This window comes from Nipponia nippon, unplaced genomic scaffold (assembly GCF_047370975.1).
Source record: "Nipponia nippon isolate SJK-2023a ecotype South Korea unplaced genomic scaffold, ASM4737097v1 scaffold_2, whole genome shotgun sequence".
NCBI classification, from domain to species: domain Eukaryota; kingdom Metazoa; phylum Chordata; class Aves; order Pelecaniformes; family Threskiornithidae; genus Nipponia; species Nipponia nippon.
In genome coordinates, this window is record NW_028262336.1 from 111,728,683 (window position 1) to 111,753,851 (window position 25,169).

Here is a 25,169-nt window from a genome sequence, read left to right on the forward strand (position 1 = left end):
GCATGTAACTAGAGATTAAAGAGAAGTGATTTTTCTCCTACCAAATGCAAATCAAAGATTATGTAGATTCTGTGCTGAAACTTTTAACCGAAGCGTTTCTCAAACAAAACAGACCTTGAGGGACCAGACTGCTAACATTGCTGAGCATTTAGAGCAACAGTTGTACTAGATGTGAGCAGCAAATGTTTAACTCTGAAAATTCGATCAAAATGTACTAGAAGTAATGCAGCTCATGTCATGGTCCTAAAAATAGTGTGTCACCTCTGAGCACAAGTGATATGCCCCCAGGGTATGGAAATTTCAGTTACACTTCTAAACCCTAATTTCACTGTTATTTAGCTTAAGGAGAACATTTCAGCCTTTTTGGTCGTGCATAATTTGGATAGAAATGGGTATTTGTTTAGGAGAACAATGTTAAGTTCATGCTTTTTTCCAGGGAACATAGCCTTGTTATAAAATGGAGTTAAAACTGAAATTTTCAAGTTTTTTTGCATGCTGGTGTGTATGCTTATGTAGTTTATATGATCTTTCCGTAAAGATACAAAAGTGGAGTAAATAGAAACCTGGATGTTGACAGAGAAGTCCTTTCTGAACTAACTCTTGCACAGTCCAACTTCTGCGGTTGTGTTCTGTGCATGCACTAATACACAGACACGCTACACTGAACACAGCATGCAGCAAGCTAAGACTGCCAGCTGTAAGTATATCACCCTGGGCTTGCTGCAGAGCAGAGCACATCGCAGAGGAGCTCTGGCTGGGGGAAGGGACAATATTTCACTCTCCTCTTCTCCAAGTTTCACTCGCTGCCACCATACAGAGATAAAGTTCAACTCAGCTTTTTATTTCCCTTTATCTACCCCTCTTGACAAGTATTACTTTCTCCATAGTTTTTCCAAAGTATTTGCACTTAGGTTTTCAGAAGGGTATTTAAAACGTCTTTAGTATATAAAGATGTTTTCTATTCCAGTATGCTAATACAGTGTACTAGTAAAAAATAACACATGATGCTGCTGGAACATCTTTTCTGTAAGGTGCAGTATGTCTTTGCCAGGCTGGTGTTAAACACATGCTCCCATGTACGTATGAGGTTTTATATTATAAAATAGTTCTCATTCATGAAAATGTTCTTGTAATCTTCTGAGACTTTGCTGCATAGAAACTCTGGTACTGGCACAGCTTTATGTGACCCAGGACTTGGCATACACAATTCCCAAGCAGTAATAAAATTGCGTGTTAGCACAGTACCTGCCACAACTGAGCTCTGAGTGGGTTCAGGGCATGCCTCTTGTATAAATATATAATAACTTTGAAAGGTTGTATGAAATAATTCATACAATGAATTATCTACTTATATTTTCAAACATGGGTGGGTGTTTTTACTAGTGTCTCTGTGGTCTTCAGCCATGCCCATCAGGCCGTGTGGAACCACAGTGGTGTTGCCTTGTTGCTGTGTGGAGTCTCAGCGAAGGGTGCTTCAGGGTACGGTATGAAGCTAAGGGAGTGGTACTGCTTTCAAGATCCAAGTTGTGCTGTCAGGATAGTGCCATGCAGCGTCACAGGTGTTTCTGCACTTCACTGGAGAGGTGTTTATATTAGTTATTCATAACAATGTGCCTCAACCCAAGTCAGGGAGGAGGCTAGGATATGGGTGTTGTGAGAGAGATCAGGAGATGTTTTCCAGCCCTCTGTGCCTCCCCAACTCCTTCCACTTTTTTAACACTTCTTTCCTGTGATGTGCACTCTTGCCTTGAGCCTTGTACACTCAAGCTTCAGGAGTCTGTCACACCTTTGTGACTCCCAGTTCTCTGTTGGGTCTCTTAGTCCCTTTCTCTATCCTTCCCAGACTTCTGCTCTGTGTTTCCTCCGACCTACTGCCCACCCATTTGTGTCTTCCTACCTGAGGTTCACTCCAGCAGCTGAGAAATAACATATGGAGTCAGCAGCAGGCCACTTCACATTTAAAAACATTTAAAGCTCTCAAGCATGGCTCTTAGCTGTTGGTAATGGCTTTCTACAACAGTTTGTAATTGAGAGAAAGTCCTTTTTTAAAAAGCAAAGTGGTCCCATGCCTGCTTCCCGCTTGCTTTCTCCTCTCTGCTGTCTCTGAAGCTTCCTGGCCCTTCTTTATCTTACAAGAACAAAGTAGGTACTTAATCTTTTCTATTCCCTGCAGCCCTCCACCCGGTTCCTGTCAGACATCTGTACTAGCTTTGTGTGTGTTACACTCGGGCTCCTTAGAATCTTTGGGACTTTTCAGTAGCGTGTTGTCAGGGTCAAGTCCTGAAGGTTGGTGTAATGAGGAGAACAGTGACTGTAGATGGTACCAAGTCTTTTTCATGTGTCCTTTTGCAGGATTTGATACGCTTAATATCTAACTTCTTGAGTTTTAGTTAAAAATATCTTTAGAAATGGATGTATTTTGAGGATGGAACTTGAAGGTATGTTGAGTATTGCTGTGGCACACTGACATGGGAGCAAGACTGATGGATGAACTGTTGAGAATGAAAAAATGAGAAGTAGATTGGAAGGAAGAGAAGGAGAGGAATAGTGATGAGAGGAAGAAAGTGGGCAGGAGATGAAAAAGATGTCTTTAGTATTGAGTAATCTCTTAATAGTGGAACACACTGTACATGTTAAGGAAATAACAGGGCACTAAGGAGAGGTAATACTACAAGGATGGAAAGGATGCATGGTTAGAGCCAGGGTTTGAACCTGGAGCGTTGGCTCCTGCTGCTGCTTCTCTGCTGTATGGACCTTTACGGATCTCATGGAAGAAACCTCTGTCTGAGAAGGGAAAGCAAACTAGACCCTGAGAAGGGTCTGGCTGCCTATTAATTTATAAATTACTTTAGGTAGTATTCCTCTGGGAGGACAAGAATTAGCTTTAGAGTTCCTGGTTTTGTTTTTCCGAGCTCCTCCTGTAACTTTAATACAAGCCATCCTCCTGCTCATGAAGGAGAGCCTGTAATCTCCCTCCAATAGCAATTTCAGGATCTCTTTTCAAAATCTTCATCTCTGGGGGACAGAGCTTCTGGCAGTAGACACAGTATCAGGGGCCAATCTTAAAATGCTAAATACATGTTTCCTATCACTGATTTCAAGAATTTGGAGAACTGTGGGCCAAGTTCTTCTCAACTATGAATGCCTTCAATTTCTTGGCCTTTTCTTTTTGTGTTAGAATATTCTGCTTTCGCATAGCTGAAGGATTTCCTTTGTCCTTCATCCCTGCCAGAAGGACAGGAATCCTGGCAGCTGAGGTGACTGATTCCCAGGAGGAGGAACTGGTCTGCATGTGAACACAATCAGATGGACTTTGTTTAAAGCTGGACTAGCATATGGGCCACACCTCGATTTGTTCCAGAATATGGGTGGGCAAATGCAGAGGGGTCCAACTGCTGTAGACCTGACATGGGACTGGGAAGCAACAGAAGCTGTGTCTTTTAAGATCTACAACGCATACAGTAGAATGTATTCTAATATAAAGCTCCGTACCTGAAGCCTACATTTTTCTGTATATGCAAGAAGACTTGTCAAGACTTACTGGAACAGCTCTGGGATCCTAACAGTTCCTTCTCTCTTAAAATCTGTAAATCTGTTGGTCTGTTTCCCAATATTCATGGTTGAGCTAGAGAGGAGATTCAGATGCTTCAGGTTACCTAAAACTGCTGAGGAATATGCTGTGAATGGATCTTATGTGAACAGTGGGAAATATTAATAAGCAGAACTCCAGGCATTCATCTTCATTGAGATTAATCTATCAATAATAATCGCTGCATAGATAATTAGTTACATTTATTTAGCATTTATCATTCTTATTTCTGTTCTTTAAGAGGTATTTTACTTTTGGATCCTTGTCTAGCTGTTGCTGTCTTGTGGTCGGGTGGGAGTTGGAGAAGCTCTCATGACTTTCACATTTAGACAAAAACATATCTATATCATTTTCCCCCCTCTACCCTCAGCTGTATCTTCTGGTCTAATAAAATTATTACCTTGTCCTATGAACCTTACTGCCCTTGAGACATGTTGAGTATAAAAACCAGATGGTAAACCAGGATATTTAAGCTGTTTCCTTCATGCTGACAAGTGGTCTATAAAGGCGTAAGTTAGTGTGTTAAAGATTGGTTTGGGAATTCTAGGGATCCAGAAACTACTCCAAATATGACGTTAAAACTTGGTAGTAGAAGTGTAAGAGAACTTTAAAACATCAGTATTTTTTTAGTAGTTGTATTAACCAGGGTGCCTTCTAAAGTTTTCCCATTTTTATTTTGAAAGAGAGCCTACTTTACTGGAGATGTAGTACAGCAAGACTGCAGCTTAGTTGCTTAATAACTTCAATATTAGAAATTGATAGCTCCCAGTATTATTATTTACAATAGAGCTACAGTTTCAAAGACAGGGCTGGGAAGTGAGGAGATGTGATTCAGAGGAGAGATGTGTGCCCCCTGTTCTACGTACGGCATCCGGGACTCGTCGTTTCCTCAATTCGACCATCTCATGAGATGTGCAGGTGTGGAGGCCCTCACCTCAGAGACTCACTGGGAAGGGAGAAATGATGGCTTTCCATGTGTTACACCTACATTTATTTGTTATTGTGGTGACACACAAATAAACAGGCTTGAGGGGAAAAGCTTCTTTAAGAAGTTTATTGACCCTAGCTGCTTGGTCTTTAGTCCCTCTTCCTCTGAGGTACTGCCCTTCTGAATATATACGTTCAGTAATAAACTGGATCTGTGTGGGAGTCTACTTAAAAACAACCAGCCTTCGCCCTCCTAACATTATTTTTCTCTTTAAGCCAATCTGCTGTGGAGCACAGCCATGTGATGCAGCTCATTTGGCATATCTGGCAGTATGGCAGGCAGAGGCGGGCAAGAAGGACCAGGAATGAGTACTGGGAAAAGTCGGGGGAGAGGGGACACCTGCCCGCCAAAGAGCACTTGCCAGGATGATGTACATTTAAAGGGTGATACTGATGGCGAGCTGCATGGCTAGTCTTACTATTCATTATTTTGAATTTAGTTGGAAGTCTTGGATTTGTTCATGCAGCTACTGTAGGAGTGAAGATTCAACTGGTGCCTTTCAGACAAGAACCTGAAGAAGGACCTCTAGATAAATGGTTTTCAGACCTTCATTTTTTTTTTTCATGAGATTACTTTTTTTTTTTTTGCCTCCTCCTGATTTCTGCTTCACAACTTTGCCTGTCCCCAGAGAAACAAAAAAAAGCATGTTTTGCACCCTAAACTCCAGCAAACTCTGCCTGGACCTCTTCCATTATTAATAGAGGCTGCTACTTCCCTTCTCTCTTTGGCCAAAGCCTGCATGCTTCACATGCCACAAGATCATCTTCCTGTGGCCCCCAGTGATTCGCAGAGGAATTGGTTTTCTCTTTCTCAGCTCAACCTTGGGGATTTCCCTTGCTTGGTTTGGCTGGTTCCCCCCAAGGAAGGGAAGCGGGGTCTCGCCCGTTGCGCCGCTCTAGGCATGGTGTGTTAACCTGGTGCTGCTCGTCTGTCTTTGCACGGTGGCAGAGAGGGAATGGGAGGAAAGGGGTGCGCTGCCCAGCCAGTCCCTCACTGCTGACAGCACAAAACTGCAGCTGTGGGTCCTATTCCTATCGTCCTGTCCCTGCTTTACAGCTTTTTTCCACCAGTTGGCTCATTTGGGAAGGAACAAAGATAAAATCCAGTGGGTTCTTCCTGGTGCTTGCTTATATTTCTTCAGAATATATTCTGGTTTTCTTTGGTTGGGAACTACTACTTCAGCTCCTGGGTTCCCCCCGCCCCATTGCAATACTCACAAGTTGAAAAGCTGGAGTGGCCCCAGTTACTCTGTGTACATAATGGTATTTCTTTTGGTCCTGTGGCCATCCTGTTAACCTTTCCATTTGGAGTTGCAGCTTACATTCTAGTGATTTAGATATTCTGAAAATGTTAGCAAATACAGCTGTGCTTATTCAAGGAAGTTAGGGAAGAAGTATATTGCCACCTTTATAAAGGAAGCCTTGCTTTAAACAATTTATTTGGTAAAATTGCTTTTGACACGTTCTCACTACAGAATTTTATCATCTAGGAGCAGCATAGCAAATTCTGCCCCTGATAGATTTACTCTTTGATTCTTCCTGCTCTTGTGCAAGTTAAAATTAGCTGGTTTAGGGATATTATTAAATTCTTCTTGTGGTTTCCCTTTGGTTTCAGTAACAGAGTTTACATTATAGGGATGGAGACAAAAAGTCCTCTAAATGCACATTCAGGCTGGCAGTGATCTAATGTAACAGGGTAGATGTTACGATTTGCTCTGTTCAGGTGAGACCTTTATTCTATTAAATATACTTACTCATTTTTCTGTAGGTATAAATGACACTTGCAGAAGGCGGGGGGGTTGCTTGGTAGTTTAGGTTTTGTAGTAAAATGAAGAATTTAATCAAGCCTCTGACAAGCTAGCTGTTGTCTCTGAATTTCAGAACAGAGGAAACGCTTTTGGTGGTGTAGTTCATTCTGCTTTGTCTGTTGGCTTTTCTGCCTTGGAGCTGGTGTACCACATGTCCATTTTTTCCTAAGCTGTATTTGAACTCTTCTTCCTTTCAGATGCTTTGTAACCTAACTACCCTCAAATGAAGCAGTTCACTTATTCCATGGGCAGTCCAGGCACAAGTGTGAAATCCCTTCAAACATTATGGCTTTAACTTTTGTTATAGGGGACATTCCATTTGGAGGAATAAGTTGCATTTACCTTCAGCATCTGAGTTTTATGAATTATATATAAATGTTGTTTATTGTTAAAATGGTGCATGATATTTCTGTAGTGTCTGTGTTCTATTGGAGTAATTTAAAAAGAAAAACACTAAAACGATGTTACTACTGGGTGTCTGATTGCCAAGTTAATCTCTTATCACAAGTCCCATTGATCTTCTGTTTGAGCAGCTGAGAGTCTATTTTATGTATAGCGATCTTTCATGAAGTTTATTCCTGGTAATAAAGCTAACTGGGGTGAGTGCCAAGCTATTCTCAGAGGCAGTCTGCTCTCGACAAGAGAAGTATTTTATTTTGTTAGATGGGGTTATTGTTTGGGTATGTACTTGTGGCAGAACTAGTGAAATTGCTAGTGAGTGAGTCAAACTAGGTTCAGAGGTGTACTCTTACTGGTATGAAGTTAATGGCATTACTGCACAGTACACATTCAGATCTGACTTTTAATATGATGCCCAGAATGATGTGCATTTTCTACTTATTACTGTATGGTATTATTAAATTGGATTGTTAATCTCTCCTGTGGCATCGCAAAACCCTTAAAAAAAACACACTACAAAACAACAAAAAAACCCTCCACCCTAGAACTTTACATGTATTAACTGCATTCAGTTGTGTTTCACAGGGCACAACTGTATTAGTTTATCTGAAATTATGTTTTTGTTCACATTTTTGAAATCTTTCTTCTAATAGCCTGCATTTGTGTTGAGGTACTTAGTGTCTTCCTACCAAGCACACATGTAAATTAAAAAAAAATTTATTTCAAAATATTAGTAGTTAACTTTTAGTAAAGTTACTTTTCATAAAGTAAAATTTTACTTTTAGTAAAGTTTACTTAAGCTTTATTTCAGAGTTTCTGACATATTACTGTGTATTGAGAAGAGTTCAATAGATGGCAGGGCACATGTTCTTTTATGCTAATTATTTTGTTAATATTCATATAAAAATAGCAATCTTACTGCTATGCACAACAATCTGTATAAATTCCTATAGTCCTATGGCAGTTTTGGAAAGCAGTGGTGGTTTGTATGCAGCTCTCTGCAAATGCTTGACGTTGCAAGGACAGGTTACAGGTCTTGATCTGTTCTTCTGCTCTTGTGTATAAGCTAAACTCCTGGGGGCTGGCACCTACCTTCTAGGAAACCAGTCTCAAGCAGTCTCCTCTCAGCCTGTCGTTACAGTAAATTTTAAATTACTGGCCAATGTCTTATCTTTGGTCTTCTGCTGCTCTGGTGACCTGGATATACGGGTGTACTGACAATTCCTCATGGATGCAAGGGGTAAGTGCGGATGCAGGGAGTGACAGGAAGGCATGGACGTGCCTGTAGTGCATGCAGCGCCCTTGGGATGGTGAGGGAATGGGGCGGGATTTGCACCCCAGGTATCGAAATACCAAGGTGAAGGAGTTGGTGGGATGCTGAGAATTCAGTGGGAGGGAGGAGATGCAGTGTGCCCTGCTGTTTGCTGTGCGCTAGGCTGCTGTGGAGGGAATAAAGTGTGTAAATCTCTAGTAATGTCACGCTTCTCCTTTCATGCTCATAGCAGGTATGGATGTCAGAACTACATGAAATAGCTCTTACTGAAATCAGGGGGGCAGGTCACTGCTCAAGCTCCTTTATCAGGCTCTTAGCAGATTCAGTCAGCCTAGCTGCATCCATTGCTCTTAACATCTTTGAAGAGATTTCTGTACCATCAATCATAAAATTTAACCTTCCTTCTAAATTTCTTGAAATCAGGAGAAAAGCACACAGAAAAAAAAAGAACACAGTTTTATCATGCAATAGCACATTACTATCCAAACAGAAAGGATAAATCATTATATACCATATAAGCAAACTGGAGAAAATGGAAGGAGAAAGTGTCTATTATTTCAGCTAATATTAACTATTTGTAATCACAGTGGGAACAAACACTTTTTTTCCTGTTGCTCCTTACCTATCATTTGAACTTACTGATTTATTTTTCAATAATGGGCAACTGAGTGCAGATGATGGGTAGTCTGCATCACTACCCTGTGGTGGTCTGGGTGGTGGATTGGTGTGAAGATCTTTGCGTGATAAAGCAGAATCAGCTTAGCTTTAGCCAGGCTCTTGTACTGTTGTAATCATTAATACCACATGGTAATCATGGTATGTTATAGAGCATCAAACTGTACAGATTTGTAATTGCAACTAATGATGTCCTTACATCATGGCTTCTCTGTGCTGAAAAGTATCAGTGTGTCAGTAATTCAAGCATAAAATAAAAGCCTGCATTTTAAAGTATTTAAAGAACATTGTGAGACTTCTGCATCTCCTGGCACATAATGAAATTGGGCAGTGTTCCCTGGCAACTTTGCATTATTCCTTTAAAAACATGTATTCTTATCTGAAGCATTGTTCTAGAGCCAGTCTTTGGGTTTGGTTGTTTTTTGGTTTGGGTTTTTTTTTATTTTTTAAGTCAGGGTTCCCGGCCCCCCCCCCCCTTAATTCTTTTCATATGGAACTTTTAACGTTGGATCTAAAACTCAGTGTTAGCCTACAGTAATTTTTTTTTTTATATTGGATCAAATCTGGATTTCCTCTAAATAAAAGATATTTATTGTGTAAATAGCTTACACAGAAATGTGGAAATAAAATACTGAAATGTTTGAGCTAATTAGAAATGTTTCTAAGTTTAGTATAGAACTAGCAAAATTGCACTTTTGCTGGAGTAGTTTGAAGCGTGATGTTGTTTTTCACTGGCTAAATTTTGCTTTTATCATATGTGACGTGTGAAGTGGTGACTGTAGATGAGAAATAGTCCACTTGAAATAAAGTTACTTCTTTAAAATGGGAAAGCTTGGATTTAGCAGCTGATCAGCAATATGCTGGTCCACTGTACAGCTTTATTATATAGTAGAAGAGAAACCCCATGTATTATCATGAAGCCATTATGTTTGATCTGTCTGGGACTTATTTAGCAAGTAAGAATGTTAATTTAGTGTATACTGGCTAAGATAACTAGTTGTCCGGGGGGTCAAGGTACTGACTTCAGAGGCATTTCTGAACAAAGATGTTGCAGTTGGTGGGTGGATGGCACTGGTCTCAGCTGTTGTATGAGCTTGCATAAATAGTATCATCTCCACTTTAATCTTTCGGGTGTTCAGAGGTAGTGTGCATATTTCTGTTTAACCCCTGGACACTTGCTGGCATGCATGACCCTTTAACAATTCCTATCCCTCTGTCCATCCCTGGCACCTTGGCTCCAAACAGTCTGGGAGGATAGCCAGTAATTTTGAAGTTTTTTGTTAAGAACATCTCTTTAACAAAAAGTGTTTTCATTTCATCGGTATACAGTTTCTATTGTGCTTGTTACAGTAGTGTATGGCACACTTCTGAAGTACTTCTTGCATCTCCACTCTAGAATATTTACTCCCCTTTGTATGTAATGATCAGTTAAAAAAAAAAAACACGTATTAAAACTGGTGTTGATGGTTACTGGACTTTGGCATCAGGAAAAAAAGCTTTTTTTTATTTCAAAGAACAGCAACAAAGGCTGGAGCAGTGTGTTTCATAAAGGAAAGTTGTCTTTTAAGTTGGGTTTTAGGATAAGCATTTAATTTACCTTACCTTAAATTTTGAGAATGAAAAAAATACTTAAACCTTCAGTCTTCATGTATCTGTTTCTCCAAAATTAACGTGCCTTTTTCTCACCAATTTCTATATTGCTTCAGAGACATCGTTCTAATGGAGTAGTTTTAAAGGTTCTTTCTGAGGCTTGGGGATGTTGTGCTTTGGAGGGAGGTATCCAAAAGCTTTCAAGCGTCAGGGCTTTCTGCGTATTTGTCTTTTTTTTTTTTTTTTTTTTTTGATGGGGGGAGAGGGAAAAGATGTAGTAGGTGGTGTATTGCAGGTGGTGTTTTTGACTAGCTTTTATCACTTTCGGTGGTATAAATTTAATCACGATCAAATACCAGCACGGTAAGTGTAGCAAATGCAAAGAAGGGCCAAAGCAAACTTCGGAGTGACCTGAGCTATTAGATCAATAGAAATAAGTGGAAACCCAATCTTCCCTGAAACTGGTACCTGTAAAGCCCTGCGCACAGGGAGAGAAAGTAAACAGCAAGGCTGGGAAATGGATTGCAATATGTTTGTTTCCATTTTGTAGTGCTGATTACACAGGTGCTAGCTTTTATATTGCTCAAATACTTGAATTTCTTTTGCAAGGACGGAGCCTGGATGATCCCAGAGGTGGTTCACCCAAGGATCTATACTCCTGAAAGTTTGAGTTGTTCTAGTTTGCATTAGAAGAAACTGAAGTAATAAACATAGAAATATGCTAATAAAATAATTTACGGACAATGTAGGTGATATTACGTTATTGGACATCTTTTAGTTATATTATTCCCCCTTATTTTTTTTATAGCAAACTTTGGCCTGTTCCATTTTAACGGCGTTGTTGAGCGAGTTCTCAAGTTCAAGTAAAACCAGCAACATTGGACTAAGCATGGAGTTCCATGGTAACTGTAAACGTATATTTCAGGTAAACTAGTTCTGTGTCAATATATGCTACCTGTCTTTCTAAAATTTAAACACTGAGAAGCAGAAGTACTTTCTTGTGCCAGGTGCATTCAGGTACAGTGTGTGCCTAACAGCATTTAACAGGACAAATATTATATTATAAATGCAGATACTGGCTACTTCAGGAAAGTTGATAACGTATTTTTTAAAAACTTATATCAAAAAGGTGCAATCCCTTTTTGCTCATTTTATGAATGTAGAGCTACAGATCTTTATGTGGTTGGACTCTTTAATTCCTTGGCTACCAATTGCAAACAAAACGAACACTCTGTGGAACAATGATAGTCTTAAATATAGCTTTGGTTTAAAGCCAAGGAGAGCTATGTATTTAAAAATATTATTGCAGATGGTGTAGTCTGGTTGTCTCAGATGTATTGTTTGGCCAGGCAGAAATGTTTTTGTGAAGGCATTGCTTTAAACTGACTGTTGTGGAACAACTTATCAACTTTTTTTCATGCCAAAGACCAACCCTCTCCTCCACCAGTTGTTAAAAAGATATTGTTATGTTTTCCTTTTAATGACTAGCATTTATGAGAAGATTTTTTTTTTTCTTATTCTTTACAAACACAATCTATTAATTTTGGCAAAAGCGGGGGGGGGCGGGTTCTGACTGACAACTTCAGAATATCTTCTGTATTTTAATGAAAAATAGGGTGAAAACAGAAAATTCTTTTCTCTTTAGAAAAGTATTTCTTTCTAATCAACCTTTTAATTAATGACTGGGAGACTCTATTAATATATTGTGTTCGTCCTGACTATAGGAGGACGATCTGCGGCAGATCTTCATGCTCACAGTAGAGGTACTTCAGGAATTCAGCAGACGTGAAAACCTCAATGCTCAGATGTCTTCAGTGTTTCAGCGTTATCTTGCACTAGCCAATCAGGTCTTAAGCTGGAACTTCCTTCCTCCAAATTATATCCTTTTAACGTCAGGCCCTTTATTTCAGCTGACTTGGGGTGCTTCTACCAGGCGATAAATAAAGTCTTTGTGAGGAGAGAAAAATGTAAAACTTACAAGCCTGACATTTAGTCCTTGGTTTATGTTTTCTTCCATTAGTGCTCTTGGTCACCCCTGTGCTTGCTAACAGATGCTTACGTACAGAAGCTGCTGTTGCTGTTCATTAAAGTTTTAAAGTGTTTTATATAAAAGGCAAAACAAGTTCCATAGAGCAGCCCCTAGTTATGGGTTGATGGTCTATCTGGTTGGTGCCAGGGAGAGGAAAAGTGTAGTATGCTGCTGTAGGGGAAGAGGTCTAAGCTCTGTTGAATTTTTATGTGGAGACCTGATCTGTCCTACTTTTCTCCCTCAGAGAAGAGGAGGGGGCAGGTAAATGCCCCATCATCTAGGTATGTGGCTGCTCAACTGACTCCCTGTAAAAGAGCATGGTCATATACTACAACATGTAACAGGTTCTCTTTAGTCTGAAGAAGAAGTATTTGCTGGCTGAGAGAAGAAATGGCATCTCCTTTTTTTGGCAATACATAGGTGCCATTGCTTCCATTTGGACATATTTGTGATGTGTGCTGATTACGAAAGTCCAGAGAAAGGTGGAGATGGAAAGTAGAGGAGGAAATGGGAATCAGAAAGAGTCTTAGGGAAGGAGAGAAGAAAAAAGATACAAAAATGCTCAGCTCAAAAAATGGGCTAGAAGAATTTTGTAGAAATAATCAATCACATTCTCTATTTTATGGAGGGTTAAGACAGCACTTGCAGTAAAACATTACAATGCCTCTTTTAATAGCTAGACTGTCTGTAAGATGCTCAGCAAACTTTCCAAGAGCCAAATTTTTAAGCTGGTTTATAAACTTTTTTCTTAAGACCTTTTTGAAGTTGCTATTAAGTTATACATACTGCAGGAATCTGGATGTTGCCTTCAAATCCACTGTGAAGGATTTTATTTGCTTCCTGGTTTGATAGTCAGAATGCAAGATCTGTGTGTTTCTGTTGTCTTTGATTCTGTTCATTATGCAGTGGGCAGCAAAAGGGAAATTTATTTGGAACTGGATATTCCTTGGTTCACATCTGTAAAGCAGAATGCCTGTTATATTGTCTTTATTGAAGGTGTCGTGGATTAAAAGTAAATATCCTACTCCTATTAATTACTGAAGTGATTTGGCAGGGGCCCAGAGAGGAATTTAATGCATGTGCCTACAAGACTGAGACCGGAGTTAAATTATTGCATCTTATAAAAGTTTTTGGAAGAGGATTTGGGATTTGTAAGAATTCAAATGATGCGTGAACACTTTTTGTTTCCCTAAACTGTAATCTTAAATAGAAAGGAAATGCTCTTGTGTTGTGCAGTGGTGGGTAAAGGTGGTTCCCTCAACTTCAGTCTTGCTCTGTGCAAACCTCTGATGTAGTCCCAAATACTGATGATGTTACAGTTTGAAAATGAAGGCTCTGGTTCTTCATGAGCACTTTATCCTAGGCTAAGGTTTGCAGTGGTGGAGCTAGATGTATACAAGCAAGATGTGAAGCCTTGGGAGTTCCAGCTTTCATTTATAACTCTATATAATATGAAGTGATTTAGTCTATAGGTGCTACTAAATAAGTGTTAATTTAAATAGCTAAGCAAGCCATACTGCTGCTTAAGGTTAACAGTGTCTTCTGCTACTTGGCCTACTTGAGATACTACAGCTGTTAAACAAATCCTGGCCACTTCTGGAGATCAGATGGACCTTTAGTCTGAACCACCACAAGTGCTCTTGCATGGCTCTATTTCAAATCTTTTCATAACTTCTGCTCCACTTGATACTATCTTTTTGTTTTCTATCACTGGGACGTTTCATTTTGCTGTAAGAATTACAGCACCAGCTTGAGTCTCCCTCCTCTGTGTAGAAGCCTGTTTTCACAGAAGTTGGAATGGCTTTAATCGTCCTCGAGAAATGCGGGTCTTAGCTGACGAAGATTCAATAACTGTTGGGGTTTACAGCACCATGTTGATTATATTGTGGCATAAATCTCTCTTCCTTAAGAAGACTGGTTTAAAAGTAACTGGTGATCGTTAGCTCATGGGCAGTGAAACTTGATTGCAGTTTCCAAATAGGTAGCACGTTACATAAGAATGTAAGAATTGCTGTGTTGATTGATCAGTTGGTATCCTTTTGGTATCCTCTTTCCAAATCTTGACAGTACATATGCCGAAGCAATGGGCATAAATTTAATACTCGAAGCGTGGAGTAAAACGATCCATTGTATCCACAGATGTATCTTTTTTCCTTTAGTTGGCATTTCCCCTGGCAAGATGGTATTGATTCTTCGTATTCCCTACAGCATAACTGTAATCTGCAGTATTTGTATATAATCTTTAGCAAGATTCTTGTATCTCCAAAAAAAGGAAGTAGCATAAACGTGCATTAACTCTACAGTGACCGTCTCCAAGAAGCACGTTATTTAAATCACTAAAGTGCGAGAATTACGTCAAAACGTATAAATTTTCAAGAGTTCTTGTGCTGTTATGGGATAACTTAGTATGTGTTACATTGTTAAATGGACAGTGCTGGCACCAATTATAACAGAAGAGCTGTAGTAAGTCTGTATTGTCTATTGCTAGCAAGAAGAGCTGGCATGAAAGATGCATTCTGGAATAGCCATCTCATTGGAGCAACGAAAGAAGAGAGGCTGGGACCTACCTACTCTTAAGTTGGAACTCAATAATTTTTGAGTGTCTTAGGATGTAGTGCCTGCAGTAGGAAGGGCAGGGCGTGGCGACCTAGGAGGCCTCCTTCCAGTCATACGCAGTTTCTTCCATTTGATTTTCTAACACACAAGCAATCATCTATTGTTATTTTTATCTGCTACCTCAAGGTATTAGTTCACCTGGTGTTTGCGGATGCTTCGGAGGTTTTTGGCAGTACTGTTGGAAATGACAATAACGTAGGATTCCTATTTTGCACTAAGAACATATGGCAGTCTGTTGTGGCATGTTGGCTTCTGCAGAGTTTCTTTTTTCAGTGCCGTTACAGCACTGTTAAATACTGTTTACTCGGATGGAACTAGTTTTAACTGCATCTTTTCTTAAATGAATGTTTTGACTAATTAAGGAAGTACAGGTGATCAGTACTAAGAGGTACAGCTCTCTCCTTTACAAGAGTGCCTTCAAGGGTCCCATTCCTAGTACATTATCAGCATCCAGAGTCTCCGGTTAAGGAGCTGAATGTTGCTGGGCTTTAATGCACCTTGACATGGACATATAGTGTGTCCTGTGAAGTCAGGATATAATTGTAATTTATGTTCCTTTACCTCCAGAGGTGTTTCTCGCCTCTTCTTGACTTTGGGATTTATTTGTTCTTGGCAGCCACCTTCTAATGGACTTGCGATGAATGTCCTCAAATGCAAAAGTTCTTAAACAGAACATAAGATTTTGTTCAGCTGTCTCCCATCTACAGAAGGGTGTTTATTAACTGTCACTAGGAGCTGTCATAGAACTACTTATCCTCTGTTCATTAAGGTATGGATTTTTATAGCTTTTTGTAAAGAGTGCTAATAGCACGTGAATAAAGAGGAAATTGAGCTTTAGTTCTTGCTTTGGATTTGGTGCCTCTACTTGCTTGGAGGCAAGCTGGCAAATTTTCAAGTGAATGTGGAATAGGGGCTTGGATTTAAAATACAAGTTACGTAAACCTAATGGGATGCATTCCACTAATGTGCATCGTTGCTGTTCCACTGATGGTGCGATGGCAATTGTATGAACTGAGTGAAGCTTTTGTCTGATCTGAACACTTTTTTTTAAGTATGTGGGTTCCTCGGCCACACAGTTAAAGGAACAAGCTCTTCATATCTCTGTTCTGAGAATGCCTTTTATACCTCAAGCCAGAATGAGACACCTTTTTGGGAGATCCTGTGAACCATATAGCTCTGCAGACTTTCAAGATTTGAACTCGGTCCAACCCAGATTGGTAGCATCTGTTATGTGTAATGGAAGTGCATGAAAAACACACAGAATGCTCCAGAGAACTTGAGGTTTGTTTTGAGGAATGATTCAAGTTGGCATTGCTGCTGAAAAAGCGTCCTGCCCTCGCACCTCCCATGAGCGTGACACTGAGCAGGGAACCACCTGGCTGAAAACTTTTTTTAGCAGGTTGAGGTGCCCAGTTTTGATTTGTTGCACAGCTACAGAAATGATTGAACCTGTACTAAGGAGCAACAACACAGATTTCCTTCAGCAGCAGGGCTGCTTTCCTTAGGTCTTGTGTTTGTTAGCAGCCTGGGATTATCCTGAATTTACTACAGCAGTCTGTCCTTATCTGAAAGATGAAGGGTTGGGATACTATCCTGGCTATTGTTTGGGATATAAAGAAAAATTCAATGTCAGTAAAATAGCTGTATTTAGGAAAGTGCGAAAGAGAGCTGCATTTTACTTGTATCAGACACTCTTAGGTGAAAACTGACCTGACTTTGAAATCCCCAATATTTAGAAATTATTTCTAGGGTACTATGTGTTTTCTTGACAATCCTTTCTAGCAACTTTTTAAGACTGAGTTGGGTAAAACCAAGAAGATAGACAGATCCCCTGAATTTGGTCATAATTGCATTAAACACATTTGTATTGATATTGAACTTCTTAATAATTAGTGTTTCATCATTTGCATTTTCCTGAATTAATTCCGAAATCAGTTTGCAATGAAAGAGCATCTTAAAAGCATTAATATCAGAAGAGGAAAAGCAACTAGTAATGACCTTTTTTTATGAAGGGGAACTGATAAAATACATAGTTGGTTTTTTTTTTTTCTCTTCTGCTCTCTTGCTCCAGTGGTTTCCAGTTTCCAGTTTTGCAGTGCTTTGTCATCGGCTTCATAGATGGCAGCCAGTATATAGTGGAAAGGTGTGACTCTTGAGCTGCATCTGCATGGCAGTCACTTCTGCATAGCTGCTTTAGGTGTAAGCTAGGCTTAAAGTCATTAGCTTGCATATGTTAGCTGTATAACCATAGCAGCAAAATGTAGCAGGAGCTGCAGAATCCACTGGGGTGGTCAACATGAGACTTGGTACTGGCATGGCTACACCGCTAGCGGCTCCGGAATCGGCCAGCTTTAAAATTAGCTTGGGTCTTCCTACACTTCCAACGCCTGTTGCTGCACAGATGCCATCTGAATCCAGCGTCTCCAACACAAAAGTAGTTGTTTCACTCCCATGGCAGTTAAGCATACTTGTGTTTAATAATTAAATATTTAAGCATACATTCCTACTTCTGACTGCTGGATAGGTTTGCTGAGAGTGTAAGTTATAGAAAGGTTTGTGAGGCCTTTCTCCATAGGGGGCAGCAAGCCTCTGCATCAGTGTTAGACGCTTGCTCCTAGACTCATCCCATGTGCTTGGCTGATAACCTAGCAAGCCAGAGGAGGTCTTAAATCCAAATATAATCAGTATGTTGGCATTATAACACTGGGTGGCAGATTTCCAAGCAGTTACCTTTCCAATGCGGTTTTTCATTTGTAAAATGTAAGTCTAAGACTGACACAAAGCTCTCCAGAAATGTTCCAAACAACAAAGGTAAAGTGATTAAAATAACTTTTAAGAAAGATATTCAGGCCTTAGCAGTCCAGGAGTTTTCCCTGCATTTCTGAGTTGTTCTTCATTCCTGTGGACAAATTTGTGAATGGGGGTCTGGCAGAAGAAATCTCAGCTTTGATTTTTGAGTTCCTAATTTACTGCATTGTGGAAGGGCAAGCCTTGCCTCTCTTAGGAAAAAGACTGTGGGATCCATTCTCAGATACTGGAATTTGTGGGAAGTCCTGAAGTGAAACATTATAATCCCTTGTGGCTGCCTTAGGATATGAAATATTTTGATACTCATCCTCACCCATCAGTCCCTTCCTGGGACAGAGGCAAAGAGTGGGAGGAAATCTTTTATTTTCTTCTTTTAATATATTCAATATATTAATATATGCAAGAAGCATATAAAACTTCAAATTTATCTTTTTTTACAAATTGCAATTTTAGAATTGCAAATTTATAATTTTAAAAAGATTACTCTTATTTCTTGAGCTCATGAAACAAAACCAAGCATAGAGCTAATGGCTACATATATAGATTTAGGCGAACATAAAAGAAAATCTGTCTTACACATTATGGTCTTCTCCTCTTCCTCTCTGGGCACTATTTAGTGAGCATATGAGCCTTATCATAGACGAAGGCATCTAGTTGTAGTCTTATGCTTTTCAGTAGAGCTTGGTACATGCTATAGAAAAATCTTTTGCGATTCAAGCTGAAATTTCTGGTCTCTGTAGGAATCGGTGCCATAAGTTCTGTGAACTGGGTGAAACATTGCTGTGCTTCTGGTAGCTGATTCTTAGCTTGGATTTCTGTGTCATTCAAAGTGAACTGTAATGAGAGTTACTCATTCTTCAGTAGAACTGGGATTGTTATGAACATTTGTATTTACTACCAGCAGTGGTTTACAATTGTTTTTCACTTAAAAAACAAACAAAAAAACCCCCAAACCCTCCAAGATGTCATAGTAGACTATCTATGCTTATCATAAATCCGTTATAGCTTGAGCGCTTACAAAAAAGTGTTGTGCTAGTTCTGTACTTTTTGTTCCCTCGTAAGTATTGCGAATTAAATTAATTTTTGATGATGAAGACTGCATTTATCCTGTGTACACCCATGTACTAGGTAATTTAGTGCCATTTTGCTTCAAGTTTGGCATAACCGGGCTGCTGCTAATAAGACTGAACCATAGCAGAGTATAAGTTAAGGTATTTCATGGTAGCAAGCATCTCCACAGCCAGCTTATGCTAATGTTTGCCTGCGTCCAGTACGAGATGGAAAATGGGTGTAAGATCTCCATGATAGGTGCAGGCGTAATTTGTATTGTTCCATGAACAGATATTTTACCCACAAATCTGCTATTGTCAGATGTGTCATCGGTCCGTTAGCATGAGAAACAGTACTAAAAATAACAGGATAGGCCTGCTAAATACTGAGGCTTGTTAAAATAGTGACAGCAAACTGGCCCTTCTTTCATTCCACATGAAAAGTGTTATGTAGCTGGTCCCCTCTGTAGACTCAACAACCTAGTGAAGAGCAAATTGATTTTCAGAGATTGATAATGTCTCTATGACAGTCTTCTGATATTGATGTATTTCCAAGCCCATTGTTTATTGGAGAGTTACAGAAAAGGACACTTGTCATTAAATAACTTTAAAATACTTTTTTCCTAAAATATTCCAAATGACAAGGAAAAAAAGCATAGCTTAATTTGCCAGATAAAATTCGTTTTAATTTGTAATATTACTCCTGATAAAGGATGTTTGCATGTGATAATTTCATGCCCTTTTTTTTGTTTTTGTTTTTTTTTATCTGGGACAACTGAAGCATCTTTGATTACTTAAATGACATCTGTATTTCAAATGGAAGTAAAATAGACAATTCTGTGATTATTTTTTTTTATTTTTATTTTTCCCCATCTGAAATAATGGAGATCTCGTATGGTTCAACACACGTTGTTAAGTTTGAAAATAGTGAAACTGGTTTTGTTTTGCACTAATGTGAAAATCCTTGATTGTTGTTATGCATTATAATGTGCTGACAACAGTTCTGGACACGTACCGCCAGTGAAGGGCCACTCGGTACTGTGCCGTGGAAGAAGTCGCTTTTTTGGAATGTGGTTCTGCACAGTGTTGTTAGGAATTTCTAGTTTTGGCAGAACTCGGAAGACAAGTGTAAATAAAGTAAAATTGTGCATCCTGCCTTGTGCCACAATCCTTCATATTAAGCTAGATGTTTGCTTTATATATTCTTCTCTTAAACAAAACCCATCACAAGTTACAAGGTCTGCTTTCTTGAATGATACCATTGTGAAATTTATTTTCTTCTAGACATATAAATACTTTTTGATACATGTTTTTTATAATACCTGATGACTTACAGTACAAAAGTTAATACAGTTCAGTACCAATAAGTAAATTACACGCAGCTGAACATGCTGTTACTTATTCTGATGGTGGGGTTAGAAAAGGGATCAGAAGGGTTTAAAAAAGACAAATGAAAACGTAAGTTGCTGAGTTAAAGCAGTTTTGCTACTTTTTGTATTGGGGGGGCATCACAGAAGGAAGCACTTTCAAAAATCTTTGCTAAACACTCTTCTGCGTGATCAGACTGACAAAGAATGTAACCTGCTTGTTTAAACGATTTTGCTCACGTCTCTCTTTTTTCTGTACTAGAGCATTTGCAGAATCTTGTAAATTAAGTTATGCCAAAACACATGGTAAGAACTGAAATGAGTGCAGCAAAATCACGGCTTCACCGTGTGCCCATTTTTCACGCACGTCTCTTACAAACGTGTTTAATGTGACGATGCCTTGTGGTGCCTTATGCTTTTGTTCTTCACAGTGTGATTAGAAAATGTAGATTAATGCAGGGCTAACATATCTGCATTCTGTGACGCATATTTGGCTATTTAGAAAAATAGGATATAGATTTCAATGAGCTATCTTTAGCTATCATAAGGCCTTTTTAAAAGCTGCCAGGAAAATTTTTTAGAAAATTATTTCCCATTTTGCATAAATTTTAACACCTGTTAATTGCGGTTGCTTTTTTCCCTTCTCGCTGTGTCACATTAGACACCCTGGTTATCAAAGTGATCGTATCACTATGGTATGTCTCATAATTATGATCAAACTGTTATCTAACATTCCTGGAGCATTCTTTTTTTCAATACTTAATACCTTTTATTCCTTGGCCTCATGCATGAATTATGCTGTGTATGTGAAGAGGCTTAAAGTTTGTTTCCATTACATTCTTTCTGAATGGATCCTGTTGTATCTAGGATTTTTTTAAAGCCAAGTAGGAATGTTATTGTTGACCTTGACACCAGATAACTGGGCAGACATTATATAGCTATGTTTGAATCCTCACAAAATGTGATGCTAAAGCCAACAGAATCCTGGCGTGAGACCCTCCTGGACAGCAGAGTTATGGAGCTTTTCTTTACAGTAAGTTTCTTTCTTCAACTTTCATAGTCCAGACTGCAGGGAAAGCAGCTCCTTCCTGTTCTAAAACTGTTTTGTTGGACTCTTCCTTTTGCATCAGGTAGGACTGATTCTGTTAACTTCAGCTTGCTTATCAAAGCAAACAGAAGCACTGTATTTTTCCTAGGGTACTGAATATGTATTTTGCCTATAAATTGCCTTAAATTGATGAGCATTAACAAAAGAAAAAGGGGTATAGTTATCTAAACTTTTATACATTTAATACTTTTGGACATGTATTCATCAAATGACACCAAGTGTGGTGAGCGGTAGTAGAGTATGTCTTTCAGATAAGGTGTAACGGCTTTCAGAAAAGATCAAATGAACAGTATGTGTTTGCTGATCTTAAAGCATTTGCTCAACAGAGCAGCTGAAAATAAGTAATGTAATTACAGTTTTCTAGCCAGTTTCAGCATACAGAGTTTTGCATCTCTTTCCTCAGCACAAAGTAAATCCAAACAAGTTAAAATAGATTAAAGTTAGGAGGGATGGGGAATAGGTAGTATTGGGATAGGGGAATGTAATATTCAATTTCTATAGCTTAAAAAACCCATTATATTAAAACTGAATAAAATTAGTATTGTTTTCTGTCTGCCACTGTTGGGGGGAGAGAGTTTGTAGTCTTTGCTCAGCTAGGGGTTACTGCAGTGGCAACATATATTGGCTTATAAATTCGTTTACTGTGCTATTTTATCTTATGTTACATCTCTTGGGACCTGAGAACTCAGCATTCTCAGGCTATTTTCATTTTTGCAAAGCAGAGAAATAACGTGCTCAAAACTTGGACAAAGTTGTTATTAGACAAAGAAAACGTAACTCTCCAGTGCTGCTTGAGAGTTTTCTGATATGTGCTTGGATACATGTCCTTACTTTATAGGCTTTTTTGATAAATTAGTTTTGGTTTTGTTTTTTTTTTTAATTTTTTTGACTGCAAGTTTTTCTGTTCCAGCAGTTTTGAAAAGGTGAAAAAATCACTGGCAGAACTCTTAGCAGCTAGGCACAATCTGAACAGCTGTCTAGACTATCCAGACAGTTGCTACTGTCAGCTGTGAACCTCCACATGCAAATAACTTTTTGGCTTACATATTAACCCTTCCACGTTTAATAGCATGAAGTTGTCAGGGTTAGAGATCTGTTTCTTTGGTTGGTTTACAATTACTTATTCATGATAAAAATAATGTTTTGAATAACATGTAGAATTGTTTTAATACATTTGCATTTTACTTAATAGTAACCAAAACCTGCCTGTATTTGATTATTTTTATAATGAATGTTAGCCAGGGCAGTATGCTGTCAGTTTTGGTTTTAGATTCCTGATTTGCAATGGTTGAGGCTTGTAGTATTAGTTTGCTGTTTGAAGTAATGTAAGTGAATGGTAGTAATTTATATTCATTTATCTGATCTGAGAAATTTTAATAACCTTGCAAAAGTTGGCAGGACTGCCGTGTTAAAGAAAGAGCCTTCAGTACTAATCTCAGCCTAGTGTGGGATGACTATTAGGAGGGGTATTTCTGTTGCGGGGTTTGTTTCTCCTGCTAGCTTGATCTTTCAGAGATTAACTGTGCAGCTAATCCAACTAGTTATGAGTTGGGCGAAGTTGCAACCATAATGCCACAGAGAAACGGTTAGTGTTTTAACTGTACTTTTTTTTTGTAACTGTATGATATTGCTGAAATAATTTAACTATATTTGCTTCTGGGTGAAAAAGCTACCCTATATTTATTTATTCAGTAAATCTTATGTGAAAAAATAGGAGGCACAAGCCTAAGAAAATTCTTTAAATCCATACTTGACAATTAAAATAAGTATGTGAGAATACGATTACTGAAACATTAAGATTGGAATTTAGAGTCTCACCAGCAGAAGTAATGACATAACTGTTCGCAGAAATGCGGGAAGATTGCTGTTGGCTTTGTATAATGTAAGGGTGTCGCCAAGGAAGTGATGCATTCATTTTTGTATGTGTCTGCAGTGTTTACCTCTGCTAAAGAAGCATCTATATAATCTTGATTGAACTTGTTGACTAACTTTAGCAAGACTCCGTAGCCCAGGCATAGTTGGCATAATAGAGATGACTGTCATTATTGCTGTTTTTAGAAGGAGCAGCATGTCTGACTGGCTGGCATCTGTTTCTCTCTTTAAGACATAACATTCAGTAGACAGTTCAATTTTCAACATGTAGGTGAGACTTAACTAAATGTTAGTTTCAGTGAGTTAATTCAAGGCTTGCGATTTTGTGAGCTGAGTCACGATCTTGACATTTACTATGTTTTAGAGGGTTATAGAAACCCTTGCATTTCAGACTGAATGGAAGTTATAGTAAGCTTTTTTTGGTGTGTGCTCTTTTGGATTGAGAGCCATGTGACTGTTGTACGAACACCCTATTTTCCGTGTATTATTAACTATCTCACTTCCTGAAAGGTACATCGAAAAATCAGAGAAGATACAGATATGGCCCAAGATTCATTACAGTGTCTGGCACAGCTGGCGTCTTTGCATGGGCCAGTCTTTCCCGATGAAGGTTCACAAGTTGATTACCTGGCACACTTCATTGAGGGATTACTGAATACTATCAATGGGTATGTATGCCTGCTCTCTAAATTTAGATGGCATCTTTTAATCTTTAGTTTGGAGCGTAGCCTATCTGTGCGGCGAACTGGTATGGCTTGCTTATTTCTGGGTATAATTTGTGCTTACTGTTGGATTGCTTGAAATTAAGAAAAGGCAGTTTAAAGTAGGTACTTCTTAAGTAATATGAAATAGATTTATTGATTGAGAATGTATCAACAAAATCAATTCACTTTTAGTGTTTTTCTTACTGGCAAAAAACTAACTGCTATTTCTATCTATAGAATTGAAATAGAAGACTCTGAAGCAGTGGGAATTTCCAGTATTATCAGCAACCTGATAACCGTATTTCCTCGCAATATTTTAACTGCTATTCCAAATGAACTTTTCTCTTCATTTGTTAACTGCCTCGCACACCTCACTTGTTCTTTTGGAAGAAGTGCTGCCTTGGAAGAAGTGGTAAGTGCCCACTCTCAAATAGTAGGTAGTCTTTTTTTGTTTCTCTCTATTTGTGATAAGCATAAGGGACATGGCTGTTTTATTAATAACTGTTGTGAATGAATTCAGTGGTTTCCTTCTAGATATTTCTGAAATCACATCTGAGAGGATTTTCTTTTTGTTTCAAACAACCTAATAAACATAATTACACACTGTGTGCATCTTTCAGACTTTGTTTTGATTTAAAGCACCTCTCTTGTATTTTCATTTTTAAAAGAATGGATTCATTTAAAACTATTGAAGTCTTTAAATATCGCTGACTTGCTCTTGTAGGACTTCTCTGAAAACTGTTGTAGATAATGAACGAGCTGCAGTCCTGAAGGCTTAAAATGACTACATGAACATATGGACAGACTGAAACTTAACTGCTGCCAGGAGTTCTGAGTCAGGAACTTCTGTTTTAAGTGAATGTAGCTGTTAAGATCTGCTGTTAGTCCATACTTCTAAGCTGTTCAGATCATCCCTTCGTTGCTGACACAGTTCAAATGGTAATTCTGTGTACAAATCTAGCACAGGAGTTCAGAGGGTTTTTTTCTGTTTATTTACTTCTCTTAAACTTTGGTTGTAACATTAAAGAGCAGTAGGGGTAGTCTTCAGTTTTCTGCTTCTAAAAATTATATTAACAGTAAAAACTTCTTAGTTAAGGAAAAAAGCCCGTAAGAATTTAGGTGAATAATCTTGCACTTGAGCTATTTATGTGCAGTAGCTATTTACTTAAAATTAGACTATCAAGATACTAGCCAATATTTCCCCATTATCATTAAAAAGTATGAATTTTTACCAGTCTTGCTATATTGACTGGGCTTAATTACCCGAGTTTGAAAATAATTATAGAATTATCTAG

At 38.6% G+C, this 25,169-nt stretch overlaps 1 protein-coding gene across 2 annotated transcripts in view; it reads left to right on the forward strand.

Annotated features, from left to right (window-relative positions):
* Positions 1-25,169, forward strand: part of XPO4 (exportin 4) — a 79,197-nt gene that overhangs the window by 30,176 nt on the left and 23,852 nt on the right. For both annotated transcript variants that reach the window (XM_087758419.1, XM_087758420.1), the window contains exons 5-9: positions 11,130-11,246; positions 12,046-12,199; positions 21,111-21,223; positions 23,681-23,838; positions 24,112-24,286. In XM_087758419.1, the coding sequence (XP_087614545.1) occupies positions 11,130-11,246; positions 12,046-12,199; positions 21,111-21,223; positions 23,681-23,838; positions 24,112-24,286 (717 nt within the window). The remainder of the gene's footprint in view (positions 1-11,129; positions 11,247-12,045; positions 12,200-21,110; positions 21,224-23,680; positions 23,839-24,111; positions 24,287-25,169) is intronic.